The sequence below is a fragment of the Kickxella alabastrina genome (assembly GCF_025024165.1).
Source record: "Kickxella alabastrina strain RSA 675 chromosome Unknown BX661scaffold_1, whole genome shotgun sequence".
Taxonomy (NCBI): domain Eukaryota; kingdom Fungi; phylum Kickxellomycota; class Kickxellomycetes; order Kickxellales; family Kickxellaceae; genus Kickxella; species Kickxella alabastrina.
Genome location: NW_026251472.1, coordinates 509,149 through 528,948, shown reverse-complemented (window position 1 = coordinate 528,948; position 19,800 = coordinate 509,149). Strand labels below are relative to the sequence as shown.

Below are 19,800 nucleotides of genomic sequence, written 5' to 3'. Positions count from 1 at the left end.
ACAATGACGAGTGGAAAGGTTATAGCGGGTAGGAAGCCATTTAAATGCTCAACATCATTTAAATTCACAAGAGTTTATGTTCATCAAAGTAAGCCGATGGTTGCGATAAATAAACTAGTTTAGAGAAATTAATTGCGCCCACTCTTCTTGCTCAGATCATAATTATTGCTAGAAGTTGAAAGCAGCTCTGTGCTCGCATCACATATATTCATAGAGCTGGCCAACACAATATCACCGGTGAAAGGTGAAGCAGTGAACTGTTGACCAACAGACTGGATTATGAGCTGTGACGCTGGGGTTTTGAACATTGCAGAACTAGATAGCGTGGGGATGGCTGAAGCTGCGAGCGAATGCCAGTGATCGTCATGCGATTAATTGTCTCCAGAATATTTCCATAGGTGATCTCGTGGACATCCTCTTTACTATCTGAAATATCAGGGCTGATGAAAATACTATCCTTACAGAATATAGGCCTGTAAAGCGGCTTTGAAGAGGAAATACATACATTGAGCGAGATATAAAAAGTAAAAAGACAAAAACTAGAGCTGATTATTAAGACTGATCGTCTACCACACTGCCTTACCCAAGATGAACTCTATTTCAGAGCCTGGCTACATGCCCCTATAACAAAAATTATTCTAGGGGCAGTGGGGCCGGGAATCCCCCAGACCTGGGTCTAAGTTCCTGGCTGTGGAAGTGTCTGCCGAGGTGTTAATAAAGCTAAATCCGAGCACTCAATCTGCAAGCTAGAACGTCAATCGCGTCCAGATAGCTTCTGTGCATGTCTGTCATCCCCATTGCTGTTTGTCTGTGGCCACTTTGACAAGCCGTCATCTTCGTTTTGTCGTGGATTTGGTAGTTGAGGTGTTTGTTGAGATTGGAGTTCTCATCAACAATCGGCGTTTCCCAGGCGTCAAGGGTCCCTTCATTTCCCATTCGATCTGTAGGTCGAACCATTCCTTGAACCAGTCAGGCTGTTTGTATATGATCTTGTTTACAAACATTGTTGCTTGTTCTTGCACCCTCCCCTTGGAGTTTCTTGACCAGCGCTGTGTGCCTGTCCTCGGTCAGTTCCTGCCAGTCACGCCTCATATCCAGGTTCCAGCTTCTCTATCCTGGTAGTGAACGTTCACACATTTCTTGAATTTCCTCAATATGTCATCTATTGGTTCCAGATACACCTGGAGGCTGTTGATCGTCTCATTCACAAGAGCTGCAGCTGGGTCTTAAATATTCCAGTGGAAGCTCTCTCGTGTTCAGAGTTTTATGCTCTCGTCGTGGACACATGAAACATGTGGCTCAGTGTCTCAATTGGTCTGGCAGCTAGGCGATGGAGTATGGGCGCATCTCTGGTTCAGTGTATGCGTTGGAGAATCATATATTTTTTTACAAACAGTGAATGGCAGGGCCACTATACTCCCAAAAGAAGCAATAAAAGCTGAATCAATTTACGAGGAAGAACGCAATGCCGATTGGAAATTAATCCGTAAATATAATTATTTTTTGTTTTCCATATTTCAGCCAACCAAATGCGAGCACTAAAATAAGCTCGAAAACTTTGATTGGGCAAAAAAATTGAATAAATTTTTTTATTATAAACAATATCACAACAAATTTTCACTTTTGCAACTTTCCACCTTTACTTCTACTTTTAACATTTGCTTTTTTTCTTCTCAATTCGCACCAGCTCGTTCGATTTGTTCTTTTCTTTACTTTTTATTACTCTTACCATACCTCAGTGCTTATCACACACACACACCCTCAATAATGTCTGAGCTAACTTCTCCGAATAAGACACCGCCGAATCCAACAGGCGTAAGTTCTTGAATATAAACGAATTATTATGATATTGATGAATTGTTCGTTGTGGATATAAAACTAATTCAGTCACTAATTTAAATTGTTTTTTGTTTTTTATTAGAACAGCAAGACAGGCGGCACTATCCAAACGCCCCAGAAAGTTCAAAAAAGGGAGGAACTTCCACCTGGGGAACTGGAGCCCCCTGAAGTACGCGATAAGCGCCGTCAGCGGCTGCTGAAATGCCTCGGCGATAACATATGGCACAACTATCCGTTCGATGATTTTGTCGAATCGCTGGGTGTGAAGCAGCGATATGAACAGTTCATCCTGGATTGGCCTGATCTCTTCCTCGACATAGCCAGGGGGTCACCAGTGGTTAGGTCCAAAAAGGTCATCGGGATTACGAAGGCCAAAGGCGAACATGTCGATATTTTCCGCGATAGCGAAGATATGTTAAAGGGCTTGAAATCCGAAGCTCTTTTGGTCGGTTATCTAAAAGAGCTTATTTTTGGAATGAAGGCTGCGGTTGGCGTTGCAAATGGACGTATTCTGGCTGGCAGAACTCCAATCCCAGACTGGAGGCTTATTACGGCAGACCATCAGAGCGAGGTCATACGAGGCACTCCGCACAAGCCAGACATTGCGTTTTACCACAAATACAAGACACAGGACATCGATGCCGTCCATGCTATACTTGAGGCCAAGATAGATGTCCGTCCCGACGAAGCACCAGAGGATACTCGCGGCCAGCTCGCAGATTACGGCCATGTGCTCAATGATAAGCAGGCAACCCGCACATTTGCGCCTGTCTTTTACCTCCATGGGCACATACTGACCCTTCACGCATATTATCGCGACAAACTGTATATCGTCGAGCTTGGCCAGCTATGCTTTAATACGGATAGTTGGACACCTGAAATAGCTGAGCTAATTCAGGAATGCCTCATGCAGTTCTGGTTCCTGTTGACTCTTGAGTCGAAAATTTTTGGGCATTTCTGTGATGTCTCTAAGAATTCTAACTCTTTCATTTTTTTGCAGGAGGCCAATGTGGAGAGCAGGGGCGATTCAAAGATCGAAGTCTTATACTCGGTTTCCAAGCATGTCAAGGATGTCAAGGATGGCGAGGGTGTTGCTTCATTTCGATTCGAAAAGACAATAGCACGTTATTCATACATGGTTGGGCGCCATGTCCATTTATTCAGGGGAAAATTCAATAGACTGCATGATGCTGTGCTGAAGCTTTCTTGGACCCCAGTCAATCGTTTGCCCGAGGGCGCTGTATATGCCATCCTCAACAAGAGACCAGTTGAATGTATTCCCAAGATCTTTTCGAGTGGCCTGCTCATTGACAACCTTAATGGATACCGGCTGGAGTTTGTGCTCATGGAGTACTGCGGCCAGTCAATAGCCGAGTATCTGAAAGACAAGGCCGACGATCAGAAAGCCAGGCTGGTTCCTGGCTTTGTCGAGCAGCTGACCCTATGTCTTGCCCAGGCAAATGACACTGGTGTCCTGCACAGGGACATCTCGGCAGGGAATGTGTGCGTCAAAAACAGCAAGGTGTATGTCATTGACTGGGGCTGTGCCAAGGTCATTGGCTGGGGAACTACTAAGGATGCTGCTAGGGACACTGGTGAGGACACTGGTGAGGACATTAATGAGGACACTGATGAGGATGCTGTTGAGGATGTTGGGGATGCTGCTGAGAACACTGACCCAAATCAACTCAAACACATTGATGTTGCCGAGCAGTGGGGGTTCAATGCAACAACAGTGGGGCAAGTGGAAGTGGCCAAGGACCCATTTACAGGGACGCCGCTTTTCATGGGAATTCCCATGCTCAGCAGCAGCCCCATCCGGGGAATCCTTGATGACCTGGAGAGTGTTCTCTATGTCATTATGGACGCAGTGCGCCCAGCTGGTACTAAGAGGGATGACGTTCAGGGGTTCAAATTTCTGGACAGCCAAAGCCTGGCTTTGAGTCGGTACAGCATCATGATGGTTGAGGAAAAGTATCTGGAGTTGTTTGGGATAGGAAATCCAAGCAGGATATTCAGGGATCTATTCCACTCAATGCGCCGGTTCTTATTTGAACCGGGAAATCAGTACATTAGCCACCAGCTCTGGTGGGACAGTACATTTAAACGACAGGCTAACTGGGATGCTGCTCCTGAGTTTATGCATCCCAAGGCGATTGAGCTCCTCAAAGAGGATAGTGGCCAGCTTAAGCGACCAGCTGAGGACGAGATCAATGCTGGGTCATTCAAGAAGCTAGCACTTTAGGTTTTTTGTTTTTAATAAATCTTTTTACGACCCAATAAATTAACAGATGAAACATTTTCTTTTAATTCAATTTCCTTCGCGTTTAATAAAATTTTAAACTCTTGTCTGTCCTTCTTATTTACAGATTCACCGATCCACCGATCACTTTAACTGTAAACAAATACTTTTAAACTCGCACATTGACCAATTTTACTGAAGGTTGATTGCATCCATAATTTTCGATTTCTGCTATTTTGCCAAATGATTTCAATTTAGCGTTATTATTTATTATTTCTTAATTTACTTTATCATTTTTCCTTTCCTTTCCTTTCCAATTCACATTTCACAATTAACAAATTACTGTTCTTTTTACACCATTTCAATAATCTTTTGCTAGCATAGATGATAGCTGGTACCACCTCGCAATTGGCGTCGGAGCAGCACTCGGGACATACCGGGTACTTTCGCATCTTTTGGACCAATCACAGTATGAGTTAGATTTCTGCTGCACATAGCCAAAGACAGCAACAGCGATATGCCTGATATATGGGGGCCAATACTTCCAAAAGTGAATGCAGACAATGAGGAGGTAGTGTTGGACATTCAGACGTCCGAAATGGTTAATTCCTTGGCACAAATTGGTGCTGAATTCGCACAACTTTAAGCTGCAGGATATTGCGTCTGAGCTGGTGCTCAGTATGGCCATGCGGCGGAAGATGCTGCAGCTGATAGTCGCGCAGGATCAGGGCAATTCAGCAGCAGAGGGGAGACTGGTTGAGGATAGTTGTGTTGCTGCAGGTGCTGGTGATGACTCCGCAGTGGGACAGCAGGGTAGTTTGGGCTGACGGCACATGCAGCAGGCTGCTGGCGGCAGGCTGCTTGAGGTGCTCAGCGAGGCACTTATGCAATCAGCCAACATCTTGGCTCAAGGCAGCAGCAAGCAGAGGCAGCAGTCAGACACCATGCTTGTGTTGGTTGGTATGTGCAGCCATGGCAAAGCAGTTTGCGCTGCGCACTGAGTACCACCAGTGGATGATCGACCTGGCATTTCTGCCTGCATTGCTCGGTGTCGCACGCCAGTCAATGGCTGAAGCTCAAGCTTTTGCGCATGCTGATGGAGAGCCTCATGCGGCTATACACTTTTTCCATAGCGTATCGGCCGCCAGCAGCAGAAGAAAACGCAACGGAGGTGGCGAATCCGCAGATGGTGCAGCTGCTGGAGCTGGGTGCCGTCGATGTCATCACTGCGTGTGTCCGCCAGAATGACCAGGGTATGTCCCCATGGGGCATTGGGTTTCTGCATGATTTCGTGTCGCGAAGTGTCGGCAAGACACAGCTGACAGGAAGTCCAGGGTTGGTGCGCTGGCTGTGTCGCAGGCTGGCGACAGGCAAGTATGCATACACTGACCAGCTGATTCTGCACTCACTCTAGTGCCTGTGTACGACGCGGGAGACGGCTGCGGCGCCGGCTGCACTGGTGGAGGTCGCACAGCCAGAGAACTTGTGGCACGTGTTGGCCATGTTTGTCTCTGACAACGGCGCTGAGGCGCACTGCTAGAGTGTGTTGCTGATGAGCTGCGTGTCGGTGCTGGCATCGACGCACCAGTTAGTTATTCGCAGTCCGCTGCCCCAGACCGTGGCCGAGACGCTGATGCCAGACTCCCTCCCACCTAATGCTGATTCCTGAGATGGCCGGCATAATTTCGCGCCTGTGTCATTCGATCGACGTGGCGCCAATGATGACTGAGTGTCCAACGATCGCAACCATGCGTGTCAGGCTGATTACGGCTAACACCAAGTCGGTGCATATGTCTCGGCCATCATGGCTGATGACGCAATTAAAACGCGGCTGGTCGAAATAGCCTTGGGCAACGGCAGCAGCAGCGGCCCAACGCAGAGTTACGCGGCAAAAGGCCTGGTTGCGCTGATGTACACCGGGTAGGTGGACGCCAATGATGTTGTGTACAATGTGCTGATCCCACTTCTGCGGCAGATGGAGAGCATGTATTCGAATAGTTTGGAGCTGGCATTCTATTCCATCGGCGACAGCGACGAAGCGTTGAGTGAGGTTGCCACAATGGGCACCAGGTTGGGCCAGTGGATTAATACCACCGCCTTGGTGTTGTTCTCTGTAATACAGGTTGTGGTTGCGCAGCAGGGTATGTGGACGGATGACAGTGTGCTTATGTTTGACGTACTTGGGCACTTCTAGATGGGGTTGCTTGGCCAGCTGGTTGCTTATTTCCAGTACATGTGTGGACTGGGCGTGAATCTCATGAAGAGCCTAGGCATTTGGAGCAGTGCTGTGAATATGGGCGTTGATGCTGTGGTTGTGTTGTATTACGTGGTTATTGGTGAGGGGGACGACGCGCACTGTCGCGCATGCAGAAAACTTGCGCAGCTGTTACAGGAGCACAATATTCGCATGGAGGACATCAGCAGTGAGCACCTGTGGTTCAGCGCAGTGAGGAAAGGTCTGAGACTGGGAGCGCTGTATGGAGATGACTCAAGGGCAGCCGGCATCGGTGGGGTTTCCCCTTGGGGCTGCGCAATATGCGGTTGCGCAGTCTGCTGCCAATGATCCAGATGATGCTGGGCGTGCTGGTATACTCACTGCTGGTGGCTGGGCTCGAGATGCAGTCGCTAGAGATTACCCGCCACCTGCTCTATCTACTGCGCATTCTCAGCCACGAGCTGCTGCCAGTTCTATGTAGGGTGGTGATGCGTGTCTTGGCCATTATCAATGCGTACACTCTGTGCCATAGCAACACGTTCGGCTTGCTGTGCATGTGCGCAAAGTACCTACACTGGGAGCCAATGTCGGCTGCTGACCTGACGGGTGAAGTGGAGGAGCAATAGAAGTACCTTATGGATAAGCTGGGAGTGAGACAGCAGCGGTTTCTGGAGGGACTGGGGCGTGCTTTCCTGACTGCAGAGTGCCTGCGGCCAGATATTTCAATAAGTTCCCGGAGGCCATGCCGCCGGCTGTTGCGCGGTTTGGCAAGTTTTTTACGCAGTTCGCGATTGATCGGTTTGCTGCTGACTAGCGGACAGGCGCCGAGATGCTTGTCTTGGCTGGTAATGATAAGGGCGTCGCCGGTTTTGGCGATGTTTGGCAGGTTGTAAACCACTCGGGACCGCACGGTACTGCCATTGACTGCAAGTTTACGGAGGTGCTGAAGCCGGTGCCTGCTGTGGATATCTTGTTTTATTATCTCAGGATCAAGCCATTGATTGAGCCAACACGCCCACTGTGATGCCATATCCATCACTAGAGACATTATTTGAAATATTGAAACGCTTGCCAAGGACTGTGTATATTGAAAATAAGCATGTGCAAAATGTGAACTAAGACCGTCCGACTAAATTTTTGTTGAAAACCCATTGTAAATTTTTCCAAAACATTGTAAAAGATACGACTAAACTGGCAGAGGTACTTAGGAATGCCAAACCCAAAATTTCATGTCTTTTAAAAATAGAAACCACCATGCATCTATTAAAATAGTATTTTAACAAGTAAATTTCAAATACATATTTAGACTGTTTTAAATTAATTATTTGCAACGCCATTGAAATGTATACTATAGCAACCATTATTGCTTTAATATTTTTAAACCGAGTAGTTCTGCAAACTGGCAATTGTATTTTATTAACTAGTCGCGATCAACTGGTTAGCCAGTCTTGGTTGTTTAGCCCGACAAATACTCAATTAATAGTCACACAGTGACACATCACATAGGTGTACTGTCCCACTTCATCAGTGCATAGCGCTTTTACAATACACAATTATATATACATAGCGTTTATCTCCTCACATTCACCAAACATTCATAGAACTCCCAGATTTTAACAAAATGACAAAAACCAAAGCTGATTATTAAGACTGATCGTCTACCACACTGCCTTACCCAAGATGAACTCTATTTCAGAGCCTGGTTACATGCCCCTATAACAAAAATTATTCTAGGGGCAGTGGGGCCGGGAATCCCCCAGACCTGGGTCTGAGTTCCTGGCTGTGGAAGTGTCTGCCGAGGTGTTAATAAAGCTAAATCCGAGCACTCAATCTGCAAGCTAGAACGTCAATCGCGTCCAGATAGCTTCTGTGCATGTCTGTCATCCCCATTGCTGTTTGTCTGTGGCCACTTTGACAAGCCGTCATCTTCGTTTTGTCGTGGATTTGGTAGTTGAGGTGTTTGTTGAGATTGGAGTTCTCATCAACAATCGGCGTTTCCCAGGCGTCAAGGGTCCCTTCATTTCCAATTCGATCTGTAGGTCGAACCATTCCTTGAACCAGTCAGGCTGTTTGTATATGATCTTGTTTACAAACATTGTTGCTTGTTCTTGCACCCTCCCCTTGGAGTTTCTTGACCAGCGCTGTGTGCCTGTCCTCGGTCAGTTCCTGCCAGTCACGCCTCATATCCAGGTTCCAGCTTCTCTATCCTGGTAGTGAGCGTTCACACGTTTCTTGAATTTCCTCAATATGTCATCTATTGGTTCCAGATACACCTGGAGGCTGTTGATCGTCTCATTCACAAGAGCTGCAGCTGGGTCTTAAATATTCCAGTGGAAGCTCTCTTGTGTTCAGAGTTTTATGCTCTCGTCGTAGACACATGAAACATGTGGCTCAGTGTCTCAATTGGTCTGGCAGCCAGGCAACGGAGCATGGGCGCATCTCTGGTTCAGTGTATGCGTCAGGGGTACCATTTCCACTTCCTGTTTGCTACGGGTAGTAAGCAGAGGAGCATATTTAATGCAAAGGAGCGACGTATAAAGTATCTTGTATTAGTGATGCACCAGGCGTTATTGTGATGCTAACCGCCTTTCCTATCCACTGCCACATTCATCACCTGGAGGATGGTGGTGACTGTCATGGACGAGGTCTTTGGCAGCTGTTTGGAGGCCAGAGGTAGTTGTGGTACCGTTGCCGTTACCACTGTGGGTGCTTTGTCTGGCGTAGGTGCCACTGCCAATCACTTTGTGGGTAATATTACCCTGAAACATTATTTATTGGTCCAGTATATTTCATTTTGGTGCAACACTTCGGCATCCCTGTTTTATGTCCCCGTCCGTGGGAGAAAAAATAACAATCCCTGCGGGGGAAATTTCTACTGTTTCTACTGTTTTAAAGTTTATTTTGCCGGTGGGACAGTTCGGCGGAGGTTTTGTCAATAATATATGTTGAGAAGTTAACCGATTATCTCGATATGCATTTTCTCTAATTCCTTGTTTTAACAAAACATAATTTCAGAAATAGTGCTTGCATTTATGCCATTTAAGCGTCAGTTAATTCATTGGCTATCAAGAATACATATGTCATGGACAAAAAGGGCAGAATTTGTCCATTCATATAAGCTGGTGATATCTCTTTGCGTTACTTTTGAGCCAAAAATTAAACATGATAGCACAATTGTCATGACTTCTGATCAGTTTTTTTAAAACGCCTGTACTCAGAAGCAGACACCTAAAAGACAATGTGATGTTATGAAGAGATATGCTTTTCTACAACAATATCACGATATCCATATCCACATTTGCGGTTAAACCTGACAATATGCAAACCCATTCAAGTGCATGTCATCTGGAGCAGTCGCTTAGCAGTCACGCACAGTATTTCCCAATATCGATATGAATAAAGGTATAAATCATTTAAAATAAAAGTTGACTATGCTCAAAAAGACCAAGTCTGCTTTCTGCCTTTATAAATTCGGGTATTGTGTTGCACAGGCTGAAAATATGGAAGTGGATGTTGAGGTTGTGAATCGCGAAACAAGTTTCCATCTGCATGCCGATTGATAGGGTACCAATTGGATTATGCAGGCGTAAATTAGGGAGGCATCATAATGATGCCTATACATACTCCCCATTTTATAATGCATACGCGTGAGTGCACACATACGAAAACCACAATACTGACTTCCCAAGATACCGGTCTGCCCACAGAGGAACCCGTTCTCGCCAACAGAGTGCACAATTGGCAATGTGCACAGCAAAGGCAACGAGGCACATATATAATACGAGGCCGGCGCCAGTAGTATTTTGGAAACATTAGTAATGAAACCCTTTATAAATCTACCCCTACTTTTCTAACACTAGACAATTAGTGTTTCTCACATCCCCCTCTTACATAATAATGGTCATGCAGGTTTTGAAAATCACTGAATATAAAAGTCTAAGCCATATTTTGAGTGGCATTAACTGTATAAATGATTGAGGAATCCTTAATGGCTACCGATCAGGGGTGTTGAGCTGAAAAGCGGCACTCGCGCGTAAACCTGTTTGCTCAAGTGAATTAGTCGCGTTGGCATCCAGAGAAAAAAAATACTAAAAAGCAGAAAAATAAAGGGCCACTGCTCCCAAGGTTTGTTTACATTTTCTTTTATTTCTTCAATTTTTTAAAGTTAATTTTTCTAGTACTTAGACCCGCACCCGCAACAGCATTAGTATGCACACACACACTTATCTGTACTCACTTTTGTATCCTTTATTATTTAACTATGACTGCACAAGTCGCGAGGATCGTTGCGCTCAGCAAGCAGCTTGACAGTGCACACACTAGGATCTGGGACCTGCGCAGCCAGTTCTCCGAGGTCACCACCACTACCACCAGCAATGCCAGTGCCGACAAGGAGGCGCTCCACAATCAGCTCGACAACGCACACGCTGATATTGAGAACCTGCGCGGCAAGCTCATGGCTTCCCAGGAAAAGGCCAATGAGTAACGCGTAGAAGGCCCGGGGCATGCGCGCCGAAAATGAAAAGCCTAAGGCCAGCCCAAAAGCTGGCTGCAAGGAGCTTGCTTCCGCGAGCACCACAGCCTATGCGAGTGATTTAAAGGACTCGCAGGTCACAATCAACTTGCTCCAGGCAGAGACCATCATGTTTAATATAGACATTGGTGGTCTTAAGGCTGAGAACATAGAATTTCGGGCCAAGCTGGCGACTGCTAACACGACCAACAGTGGGATCGAGGTCCAGAACAAGGGTCAACAGGCTGAGCTCAAAACCGCTGCCAATGACAACGCTGTATATAGGACTAACCTGTAGCGGATGGCCCACAAGAACACTTACTTGAGTTGTGTGAGCTGTACGAAACAGCTCTCGGCGAGTTTAAGGCGCACACTGATGATCTCAACATCAAAGTCGATACCGCCGCAGACGACAGGACTGCACCCAAGACTAAGCTGGAGAGGATCTCCTGCGAGATCGCAGGGTTTCAGGACAAACTCACAATCACCAACACAGCTGCCGACAGGGTTTGCGCCCAGAAAGAGAGGACCCAGACCGCCGCAGCCGCTAACACCACATCTGATATTCAGCTGAAAAATATGGCCCGAGAAAACACGGAGCTCAATAATGAGCTCGCAACTACTAACGCAGCCGCCGGTAAGTACCAGACCCAGAACAGGAAACTCTGGGCTCAGAACGAGAGACTTGTGGCTAATCTTGAGACCGTCAGAGCCGCGGTCACCACTGCCACCAACAATGCCCGCGCTGAGAGGAAAGCGCACAGTGAGCAGCTTGACAGCCCACAGTGAGAGCCGGAACCTCCGCGGCCAGCTTACCATTGGTGTCACTGCCGTCAATAGCTCCGGAGAAGGAGATACGATGCACAACATCAAAACACAGCTGGCCTAAACTCAAGCATCCTTGTTTCAGGTAATATTCGAACTGGAGTGTATTCGTGGTGAGAAGGCCAGCCCAAAAAAATGCACTGGGCATGGCTGGCCAGCCGCTTGACAAATACTCGGCTCAAATCTCCAGCCTCGAGGATCGCCTATATACCGCCAAAGAGGCAAACGATGATTTGCTTGCCATTTTGACCAACGCTGGCGACTTGGTCGGCGGCATTATCACGGGTGTTGATACAGCAGCGCGGACCAAACTGGCCAAGTTTAACAAGCAGCCGGATTCTTGCTACCAAGCGGCTTGGGAAGTACGCGGAAGAACCAGTGGCGGGCTGTGGGCGCGCTCCTCAGCCGCAACCATATCAGAACCCGCCATATCCGGCTGCAAATGTCGATATGTCTGTGCTAAAGGCACTCAACAAAAGCAGATGCATCGTGTTTGCACATGAAATTAATAAAAAATTAAATAAATGAAAAGTAAATAAATGAAAATAGGGGTGAATGAAAATTGAAAACTATTGTAGAGTGAATTAAGTGGGAAAAAAATAGAAAAACAACGAACGAGCACCCAAACAACACTCCTTGTGGGGACCAATTATGAATATATAAGCCTGAACGAGTTATTAAAAACATCTTGCTTCGTTATAGGGGCATGTAGTCAGGTCTGCAATAGAGCTGCATGATGGACAAGGTGGCGCAGTAGACGATCACACTTAATCATCAACTCTAGTTTTGTCTTTTACTTTTCTATATTTTGCACAATGTATCTATATTGTCTATTGAAAAATACCTCGCCCCAGCGATGCGAATGGCGAGTACAAGGTTTCCTTGCGGCTGCTCCTTTCCTGTCCGCTCGCCCTGCCCCTAGCAACAAAGTTAAACCATCAGAGGTGGGCGAGATCGAAAGCAGCCACCGGTAATAACCCTTAGCTCCAGAGCCACGGTGGCTAGCGCCGACGGTCCGAAGTCTAGGAGGTCATCTCCCCACTGCTGCGCTATTATATAAATTATTTTATTCACAAAATGGCCAAATATTACATTCAAAACTACCAAACATACCTAGCACATTATGCGGCACACAATGACCCCGGGTAGTGTGTTCAACAGTTTTTGCTTAGCCTTTTCATTGAGTGCTAGTAATTCTGCAGTGTTTCTTTACGGTCCGCAACTATGCATTTTTTGAGATGCCCGACAAAGTGAGAAAATATAAAACTGCTATATATAAACCAGAAAACAAGTAAGAAAGGCTACAAACCAAAGTTTATAAAAATAATCGAATAGCAACAACGGCATTTCTAAAATATTCGCACATACGCGCATCCAACCAGAAACGAAGCACAGCCCATATCTCCGATGTTACTATCAACAGGCAAATCAATCATGAAATATTTTTGCGTAAATTAAAAAACGCTTGGCATTAATACTAAATAGTCAACGCTGTCTGTATATTCACATCTATTAAAAAATAACAACAATGTTCCAGAGAGCTCGAAACGACAGCCCAGCAGCGGCATCAGCATCAACTGCAGCGGCATCGGCAGCGGCAGGGGGCCAGAGGCAGCAAAAACATGTGGCCCGCAGCAACGAAGAAGCAGTCGAGGAGCAGCTGAACGGCCGTGTGGACAACGAAATCGAACAGCTTCTTACATCGTTTGGTGAAATAATCCAGTCAAGCCGCATCCACAGCAGCCGCAGCATTGATCTTAGCGGCAAGGCAGCAACACGGACGCAGACGCGGCGTACAGCACAGCAGCAGACACTTCAGAAGCAGGCAAACAGGATAAACGACAATGATAACAGCGAAGATGACGACGACGACGACGAGACGAATGAGCCCGTGGCTGTGACCGAAACTGTGGCGGGCACAGAGACTATTAAGGATAAGTATGCGGTTGCGCAGGAGGCGTATGGAGCGCAGACGAGGGCTGCGACAATGGTGAGATCGGTAGAGAATTTGCTGGCCATGGTGGCGGACGTGAGACGCGCCCGTCTGGTCAACGACTCGACGGCGCTCGCTGCAATGGCCGATGCGCGCCGCAAGGAGGTGGAGGAGCGTACGAGCGCGATTCGGGCGGCTGTCGAGCGGCTCAACTCGGCAGCGGACGCGGCAGTGCGCGAGCTAGGGACCGTGTACTACAACTCCAAATACGTCAAGTAAGATGTGTGTACTAATATATAATTGAACAGTGAACAAAGGAGAAAAATGCATTATTGTTGTTTGCGAATGAGAGGCTGGTTGTCCGAGTCAGATTCAGAAGCATAGCCGGCATAGCGGCGCACATAGTCGCTGCCTCTCGCATTGGTGGTGGCCGAAAACACCGTGCGGCGCTGTACGGTGCTTGTGGTGCGGGCGACGGCCGAGGTGCGCGCATAGGACGGCTGGGCATCGCAAATATCGTCGTCGCTGTCTGTGCTCTCGTCCAAATCATAGTCAATATCGCCAGCTTCGCTCTTGTCATCGTCGCCGCCGCTGTCCATCTTCAGGGGCGCCGTGCCCCCGTTCTCGAGCGTTGCCAGATCGGCGGACGCATTGTAATTGCGCAGAACCATTTCCCCGTCGGCATCCATCTCGGACACAACGCGCGCGCCGTCCTTGCCGTGGAAGACTGTGCGCGGCGCGACTTCGGCGACAGCATTCTCGCGCGTGTAGCCCAGAGGTGGCCAGTAGACAGGTGCGGTGAGCCCTGGGCCAATGCTGAAATTGAGCCCATCGCCAGACATATTGCGCGGCACCCACCATGTCAGAATATTCGGGCCAAATACCGAGCGGAAATTGGGCACGACGCCGAGGTTGTACGGATAGGGCGTCGGCTGGCACTTGCGCTGGCGCACAAGTTTCTCCACGCGTGATTTTTCGCGCGACTCGATGGTTGTTGTATTGGAGCCAACCAAGTACGCGTGGTACCCGCTGAGGATGCCGACAAAGAGCAGCACGAGCCCGGCCAGCGTCATGTTGATGATGAGAAAGGCCACCTCGGCCTGTGTCGGCTGCCGGACGTAGTACGTGCCGTTGATAGAGTCGACCACCAGCTCCCACAGGCGCAATCCGTGTAGGGCCAGCGCAAACACGCACGTCACATCAACGGTGTAGACAAAGCGCAGAAAGTGCGCCTGGTTGTGATAGCCCACGCAGTTGTTGGTCCACGGGCAGTGATGGTCCATCTTCAGCACACACCGCTCGCAGTCCGTGCAGTGGTGCGCGCGCGGCGGCTTGAACGCACGGCACTGCCGGCAGTACCGCGGCTTGTGCGTGTCGCGCTTTAGCTCGTACACGTTGGCGCCCGTGCGCGGCGGCTCCCAGCCCAGGGGCACATGGCCCGGCGCCACCGTCACCGCCAGGTAGTAGTTATAGTATAGCAGGAGCAGCATAAAGTTGAATGCGCCCAGAACTAGCAGGCTCTTGGGCGTTGCGCCGCCCAGGTAGCTCCAGTACACGCAAATCTGGCTGCTGTACCCAATGAAGCCGATCAGCAGCGAGACGCCCCACACGTACAGCCGCCCGACGTCGAATTCGGCGCTGTAGCCGCCAGAGTCCCTGTCGCTGTCGTCTGTGACCATGGTTTGAAGGGTTGAATTTGGGGAGAAAGGGGAAAATAGGTTGGATTGCTACTGAAGGAAACAGAAGAACGAGCATGCCTTTTCGTTCTCTTCACCGCTTCACTCCACTCCACCCCGCCCCACTCTCCTCCTCGACTCCACTCGATCCTTCTCCGCTTTTGCGCCCAAAATGCGCAGAGTGTGCGGAGGAATGCACTCTTCCCTGCGCTCGCATATTCTGGGAAGCTCGCCGATTTGATTTGGGTTGATTTGATTAGCGCGCGTCTGATCGCATTTGCTCACAGCGGGTTGGCCAATTGCGCGCTGCTGCTATTCGTGTGCTCTCCCTTGCGGGAATATAAACGGTCCACGCGGCAGAATCGGGCAATGCAAGAGGAGAGCTCACAACCTCTACTTCTTCATCATTCGATTTTCCCTGTTACCCCTTTTTTTGCACAAACACTTGCGAATTTCTCTTTTTCAAATTCCGCCATGATTCCAGCCACCCGAAACAGCTTGCTGCTCATCGGTGTACTGTTTCACCTGGTGTACCTGCTCAGCATATTTGACATCTATTTCCGGTCGCCGCTGGTGCACGGCATGACGCCGCACCGCGTGCCGTTGGCAGCGCCAGCCAAGCGGGTAGTGCTATTTGTGGCCGACGGGCTGCGTGCAGATAAGGTCTTTGAGCCGTACCACAACACAACCGCCGGCCGCACCGAGGAACTGGCACCGTTTCTGCTGGGTAAGCTGCGCACCGAGGCATCGTGGGGCGTATCGCACACGCGCGTGCCGACGGAGAGTCGGCCGGGCCACGTGGCGGCCATTGCTGGGTTCTATGAGGATGTTAGCGCAGTGACCAAGGGCTGGAAGATGAATCCTGTCAACTTTGATTCGGTGTTCAACGAGAGCCGGCACACGTGGTCGTTCGGGTCGCCCGATATCCTGCCAATGTTTGCGCACGGCGCTTCGGATAGTAAAAAGGTTGACACGTTTATGTACCCGCCCGAGTTTGAGGATTTTTCGGGCAACGGCGACCGCCTAGACACGTGGGTATTCAACGAGGCCGAGCGCTTCTTCAAAAACGCCCAGGTGCCGGGATCGGAGCTGAACACCATGATGCACCAGGATCAGGTCGTATTTTTCTTTCATCTTCTGGGCATTGACTCTAATGGTCACGGCTTCAAGCCCTACTCGCAGGAGTACCTGGGCAACATCAACCTTGTCGACCGCGGCATCCAAGGCCTGGTTGCGCGCTTTGATGAGTTTTACGGCAACGACAAGCAGACAGCCTTTGTCTTCACCGCCGACCACGGCATGAACGACCGCGGCGCCCACGGCGACGGCCACCCTGACAATACACGCACGCCGCTAATTGCCTGGGGCGCTGGCATAGCGCCCACAGTCCCCACGGATGCAGGCCAGCGGGCGCCCGGCCACGATGCGTTTTCAGAGCCCTGGGCTCTCACGCAGTACGAGCGCAAAGACGTCAACCAAGCCGACATTGCGCCGCTGATGGCCACGCTAATCGGTGTCCCGCTGCCACTGAATTCGGTCGGTACGCTGCCGCTGTCGTACCTCAACGCCACCGACGAGTTCCGTGCGCGCGCCGCCCTGGTTAATGCGCTGCAGGTACTAGAGCAGTACCGTGTTAAGCACGATCAGAAGCAGAAAACAGAGATGTTCTTCCAGCCGTACGCGCCCATGCACCAGCCGACTAACACGCCCGAGGTCATATTGGCGCGTATCCGCCATAGCATCGACAGCCGTAAGTACGCTGAGGCTCAAAAGGAATGCAGTCATCTGATTGCACTGTGCCTGGAGGGTCTGCGGTACTTCCAGCGCTACGACTGGCTACTTTTGCGGTCTATTGTGTCCATGGGCTATCTCGGCTGGATCGCGTACAGCCTGCTGTTTATCTTTAGGTCCTACGTGCTGCCGCCCCCGCCCAGCGCCTCAGCCTACCGCTCGTCCAGCTCTGGTCTGCTGAGCGCACTGGGGCTCTTGGTATTTATCAGCTTTTCGGCCATGTTCTACAGGCAGCACTCGCCGGCCATGTACTACGCCTACGTGGCATTCCCGGTGTATTTCTGGACTGACGTCCTGCGCCAACTTCCGCTGGTCCAGGCCATTTACACCAACTATATGCGTATGTCGGTGCGCTGGCGCCCGCTGGCCTTTGTCGCTGCATACGTTGTTGTTTTGGAGGCCCTGGTCTACGCCTTCTTTGACCGCCGCGTCTACTCTGTGGCCTTTGCGCTGCTGGCCGTTACTTGGCCACTCGCCGTGTCGCCAAAGTTCCGCCGCCGTCACCCGCGCCTTCTGATCCTGTGGTTTGTGTTCTGTCTACTGACTTCCACCTTTACGTTGCTCCCGGTTGAGCGCAACGACCATTTGGGCCTAGTCATGGCTGGTGGCCTCCTGATTACTTTGAGCGGCTTGGTGGCTTGGCACTACAGCCCGCATTTTGTGCTGCCGCCGACCGGCGTGGCAAACAAGGATGCGCAGCGTGCGGCCGTGGCCTTTGATCGCCTTATTATTCTTGTCGAGACGCTGCTGGTCGCTATAGCGACATTCTTGGGACCCCTGACATCAACTGAGACCACCAAGCGCGGTTATTTGCCGCGCCTGCACCAGATAGCTTGCTGGACTATATTGGTCGTTTCCACGCTGCTCCCCCTGCTGCACGGCTCGCGTCTTAACCGGGGAGCCCGCGACCAGCACTTTCTGTACCGTCTGATTACCATCTACCTGGCATTTGCCACGCCTTTTGTCCTTCTGACTGTCTCATACGAGAGCATTTTCTACTTTTCGTACTCTGTTGTCCTGCTTCTGTGGCTGACTATCGAGCGTGCGCTATACTTTGAGCGCGCCGAGAACGAATTGCTCGCTCCCGCAGAGCAAACTCGGCTGTCGAGTTTGCTGGCTCCGAAGAACTCTGTCTCTCGACTGTCCCAGAACTCCCAGCAGGAGCAGTCCGTGTTTGCCTTGGGGAGGACCCTGGGGCTGAGCGATATGCGGACAGGCATCATGTTTTTGTTTTTCGTCAATGTCGCATTTTTCGGAACCGGCAATGTGGCCTCTCTGGCATCCTTCTCCATTGACTCCGTGTACCGCCTGATCACCGTGTTCGACCCCTTTTTAATGAGCACCCTGCTGCTTTTCAAGATCATTATTCCCTTCTTCTTGGTTTCTGCCGTTTTTGGCGTCTTGAACCGCAGTTTGGAGCTGCCGCCGTTCAGCTTGTTCCTGTTTGTCCTTAGTACTACAGATGTCATGACTGTAAATTTCTTCTTTTTGGTGCGGGATGACGGGAGCTGGCTGGATATTGGAATGAGCATCAGCCATTTCTGCATCTCGGGCTTGTTCGTCCTGTTCACCATAGTTCTTTTTGTTTTGAGCCACGCCTTGGTTGGCAGCGTGCTTATCCCGACTGATTCCGAGAGTGGCGGGACAAAGGCGGCCATCAAGAAATATCGGTAAATCGGACGACAACACATTGGATTGGATCAAAGTGCGTATATTCAACATTTGGATGCCAAATAACATAATAAACACATGTTTACATACAAATATACCCAATGTTCCTATTGCTTTCAAGTTGACTTAATTTTTTATTTTCTTAAAAAATGCAGTGGCTGTCTATTGTATTATCAGGCTGTTTTTGTCGAGCTCTGGATGGCTTCCCGAAGCGAAGAGTCGACATTTTCGCCATTCTCAAACCTTTCGACCATCTCTTGGCTGATCTGCGCTGGCTGATGCCCCCTGGCAACGCCCCTCTTTTCCATCTCCCTACCCAGCACCTGCATGAGCACCCCGCTAAGCGTATCGGTCTCCTGGGTCAACTCACCCAGCTCCTGTCTCAACAAGCCGCGCTCCTCCTTCACCCTCGCCAGCTCCTCCTTATGCTCCGCCATATCCCTTTCTAATTCTTCCAATCTGTCGTCCACAGCGTTCCTCTGCCTCTTCGCCTGCTTCCTACTGCGCACTTGCTCGGCAAATATGAGCGACAAAGCCACACTAAATATGAAGGCCTCACCGAGGAAGTTTGCGCCCGCGTCAATTGCTCGAGCATCGTTGAGTGGCCGGATGATCTCCTTCTTGTACCCGAGCACCTTCATCTTCCAGTTCATCTCTGTGCGATGCGCGATTTGCGCCACGTTGATGCAAAGTGAGCGAAATATGTCATGCGACTTTGCTTGTTGCTTCAGCGCATTGGCCACTACACTTGGGCAGGAGGCGTTTTAGAGTTTAAGGGAAATAAAAAAGGGGCGCTGTTAGTATGACAGTCTTTTTTTGCGCGAACTACTCGGTTTGTCATGTTTGTCTGTCTGTCTGTCTTGCTTTGAGCCCAGTTGTGGCTGCGGGCGTACCTGGCTTTGACAGCGTGCGGAACAGAAGCGAGGCAATTTTAAACGAGCTCATTTATATGTCGAGCTAATTTGTATCGAAAAGAATGCGGGAGACAAGAAAATTAAAAGAGTTGAAGTTGATGACCTGCTTGATTGTTGGTCGGGTCGATTTTTCTTGGTGTCAGCGCCAAGCGCAAAGGCCCATTCGGGGATTGCAATTCAG

At 49.6% G+C, this 19,800-nt stretch overlaps 8 protein-coding genes across 8 annotated transcripts; 6 read left to right on the top strand and 2 right to left on the bottom strand.

Annotated features, from left to right (window-relative positions):
* Positions 1-1,767: 1,767 nt before the first annotated feature.
* Positions 1,768-4,117, top strand: BX661DRAFT_202399 (uncharacterized protein; the record flags this gene model as incomplete). Its single annotated transcript, XM_051538506.1, has 2 exons — positions 1,768-1,815; positions 1,922-4,117. 2 exons carry the CDS (start codon positions 1,768-1,770, stop codon positions 4,082-4,084), a joined length of 2,211 nt encoding a protein of 736 aa, XP_051394993.1. The 3' UTR covers positions 4,085-4,117.
* Positions 4,118-4,901: 784 nt separating this feature from the next.
* On the top strand, positions 4,902-5,329 carry BX661DRAFT_175151 (uncharacterized protein; the record flags this gene model as incomplete). Its single annotated transcript, XM_051534010.1, is given in 4 exon segments — positions 4,902-4,937; positions 5,017-5,041; positions 5,052-5,142; positions 5,215-5,329. 3 exon segments carry the CDS (start codon positions 5,026-5,028, stop codon positions 5,327-5,329), a joined length of 222 nt encoding a protein of 73 aa, XP_051394992.1. The 5' UTR covers positions 4,902-4,937; positions 5,017-5,025.
* A 985-nt stretch (positions 5,330-6,314) lies between these two features.
* BX661DRAFT_167839 (uncharacterized protein) lies at positions 6,315-7,320 on the top strand (the record flags this gene model as incomplete). The annotated part of the gene is made up of 2 exons (XM_051533369.1): positions 6,315-6,527; positions 7,111-7,320. The coding sequence occupies 2 exons, from the start codon at positions 6,315-6,317 to the stop codon at positions 7,318-7,320; spliced, it is 423 nt and encodes a 140-aa protein (XP_051394991.1).
* A 2,424-nt stretch (positions 7,321-9,744) lies between these two features.
* Positions 9,745-10,955, top strand: BX661DRAFT_2315 (uncharacterized protein). Its single transcript, XM_051538990.1, has 2 exons — positions 9,745-10,091; positions 10,524-10,955. The coding sequence occupies exons 1-2, from the start codon at positions 9,904-9,906 to the stop codon at positions 10,780-10,782; spliced, it is 447 nt and encodes a 148-aa protein (XP_051394990.1). The 5' UTR covers positions 9,745-9,903; the 3' UTR covers positions 10,783-10,955.
* A 2,143-nt stretch (positions 10,956-13,098) lies between these two features.
* On the top strand, positions 13,099-13,855 carry BX661DRAFT_175143 (uncharacterized protein). Its single transcript, XM_051534009.1, has one exon. The coding sequence runs from the start codon at positions 13,163-13,165 to the stop codon at positions 13,844-13,846; it is 684 nt and encodes a 227-aa protein (XP_051394989.1). The 5' UTR covers positions 13,099-13,162; the 3' UTR covers positions 13,847-13,855.
* BX661DRAFT_175142 (DHHC palmitoyltransferase-domain-containing protein) lies at positions 13,856-15,297 on the bottom strand. The gene has a single exon (XM_051534008.1). The coding sequence runs from the start codon at positions 15,244-15,246 to the stop codon at positions 13,897-13,899; it is 1,350 nt and encodes a 449-aa protein (XP_051394988.1). The 5' UTR covers positions 15,247-15,297; the 3' UTR covers positions 13,856-13,896.
* A 312-nt stretch (positions 15,298-15,609) lies between these two features.
* Positions 15,610-18,820, top strand: BX661DRAFT_175140 (phosphatidylinositolglycan class N; the record flags this gene model as incomplete). Its single annotated transcript, XM_051534007.1, has 1 exon — positions 15,610-18,820. The coding sequence occupies one exon, from the start codon at positions 15,613-15,615 to the stop codon at positions 18,706-18,708; it is 3,096 nt and encodes a 1,031-aa protein (XP_051394987.1). The 3' UTR covers positions 18,709-18,820.
* On the bottom strand, positions 18,820-19,718 carry BX661DRAFT_175138 (optic atrophy 3 protein-domain-containing protein). Its single transcript, XM_051534006.1, has 2 exons — positions 19,599-19,718; positions 18,820-19,447 (listed from the first exon to the last, which is right to left on the bottom strand). Exons 1-2 carry the CDS (start codon positions 19,648-19,650, stop codon positions 18,879-18,881), a joined length of 621 nt encoding a protein of 206 aa, XP_051394986.1. The 5' UTR covers positions 19,651-19,718; the 3' UTR covers positions 18,820-18,878.
* Between the last annotated feature and the right edge of the window lie 82 nt (positions 19,719-19,800).

Coding starts and splice junctions, on each gene's coding strand:
- BX661DRAFT_175143 (XM_051534009.1), top strand. CDS start 13,163: ATGTTCCAGAGAGCTCGAAACGACAGCCCAGCAGCGGCATCAGCATCA.
- BX661DRAFT_2315 (XM_051538990.1), top strand. CDS start 9,904: ATGATGCCTATACATACTCCCCATTTTATAATGCATACGCGTGAGTGC. Junction 10,092..10,523: donor ATAATACGAGGCCGGCGCCA/GTAGTATTTTGG, acceptor ACACACACTTAT/CTGTACTCACTTTTGTATCC.
- BX661DRAFT_175142 (XM_051534008.1), bottom strand. CDS start 15,246: ATGGTCACAGACGACAGCGACAGGGACTCTGGCGGCTACAGCGCCGAA.
- BX661DRAFT_175138 (XM_051534006.1), bottom strand. CDS start 19,650: ATGAGCTCGTTTAAAATTGCCTCGCTTCTGTTCCGCACGCTGTCAAAG. Junction 19,448..19,598: donor CCGCACGCTGTCAAAGCCAG/GTACGCCCGCAG, acceptor GCCCAAGTGTAG/TGGCCAATGCGCTGAAGCAA.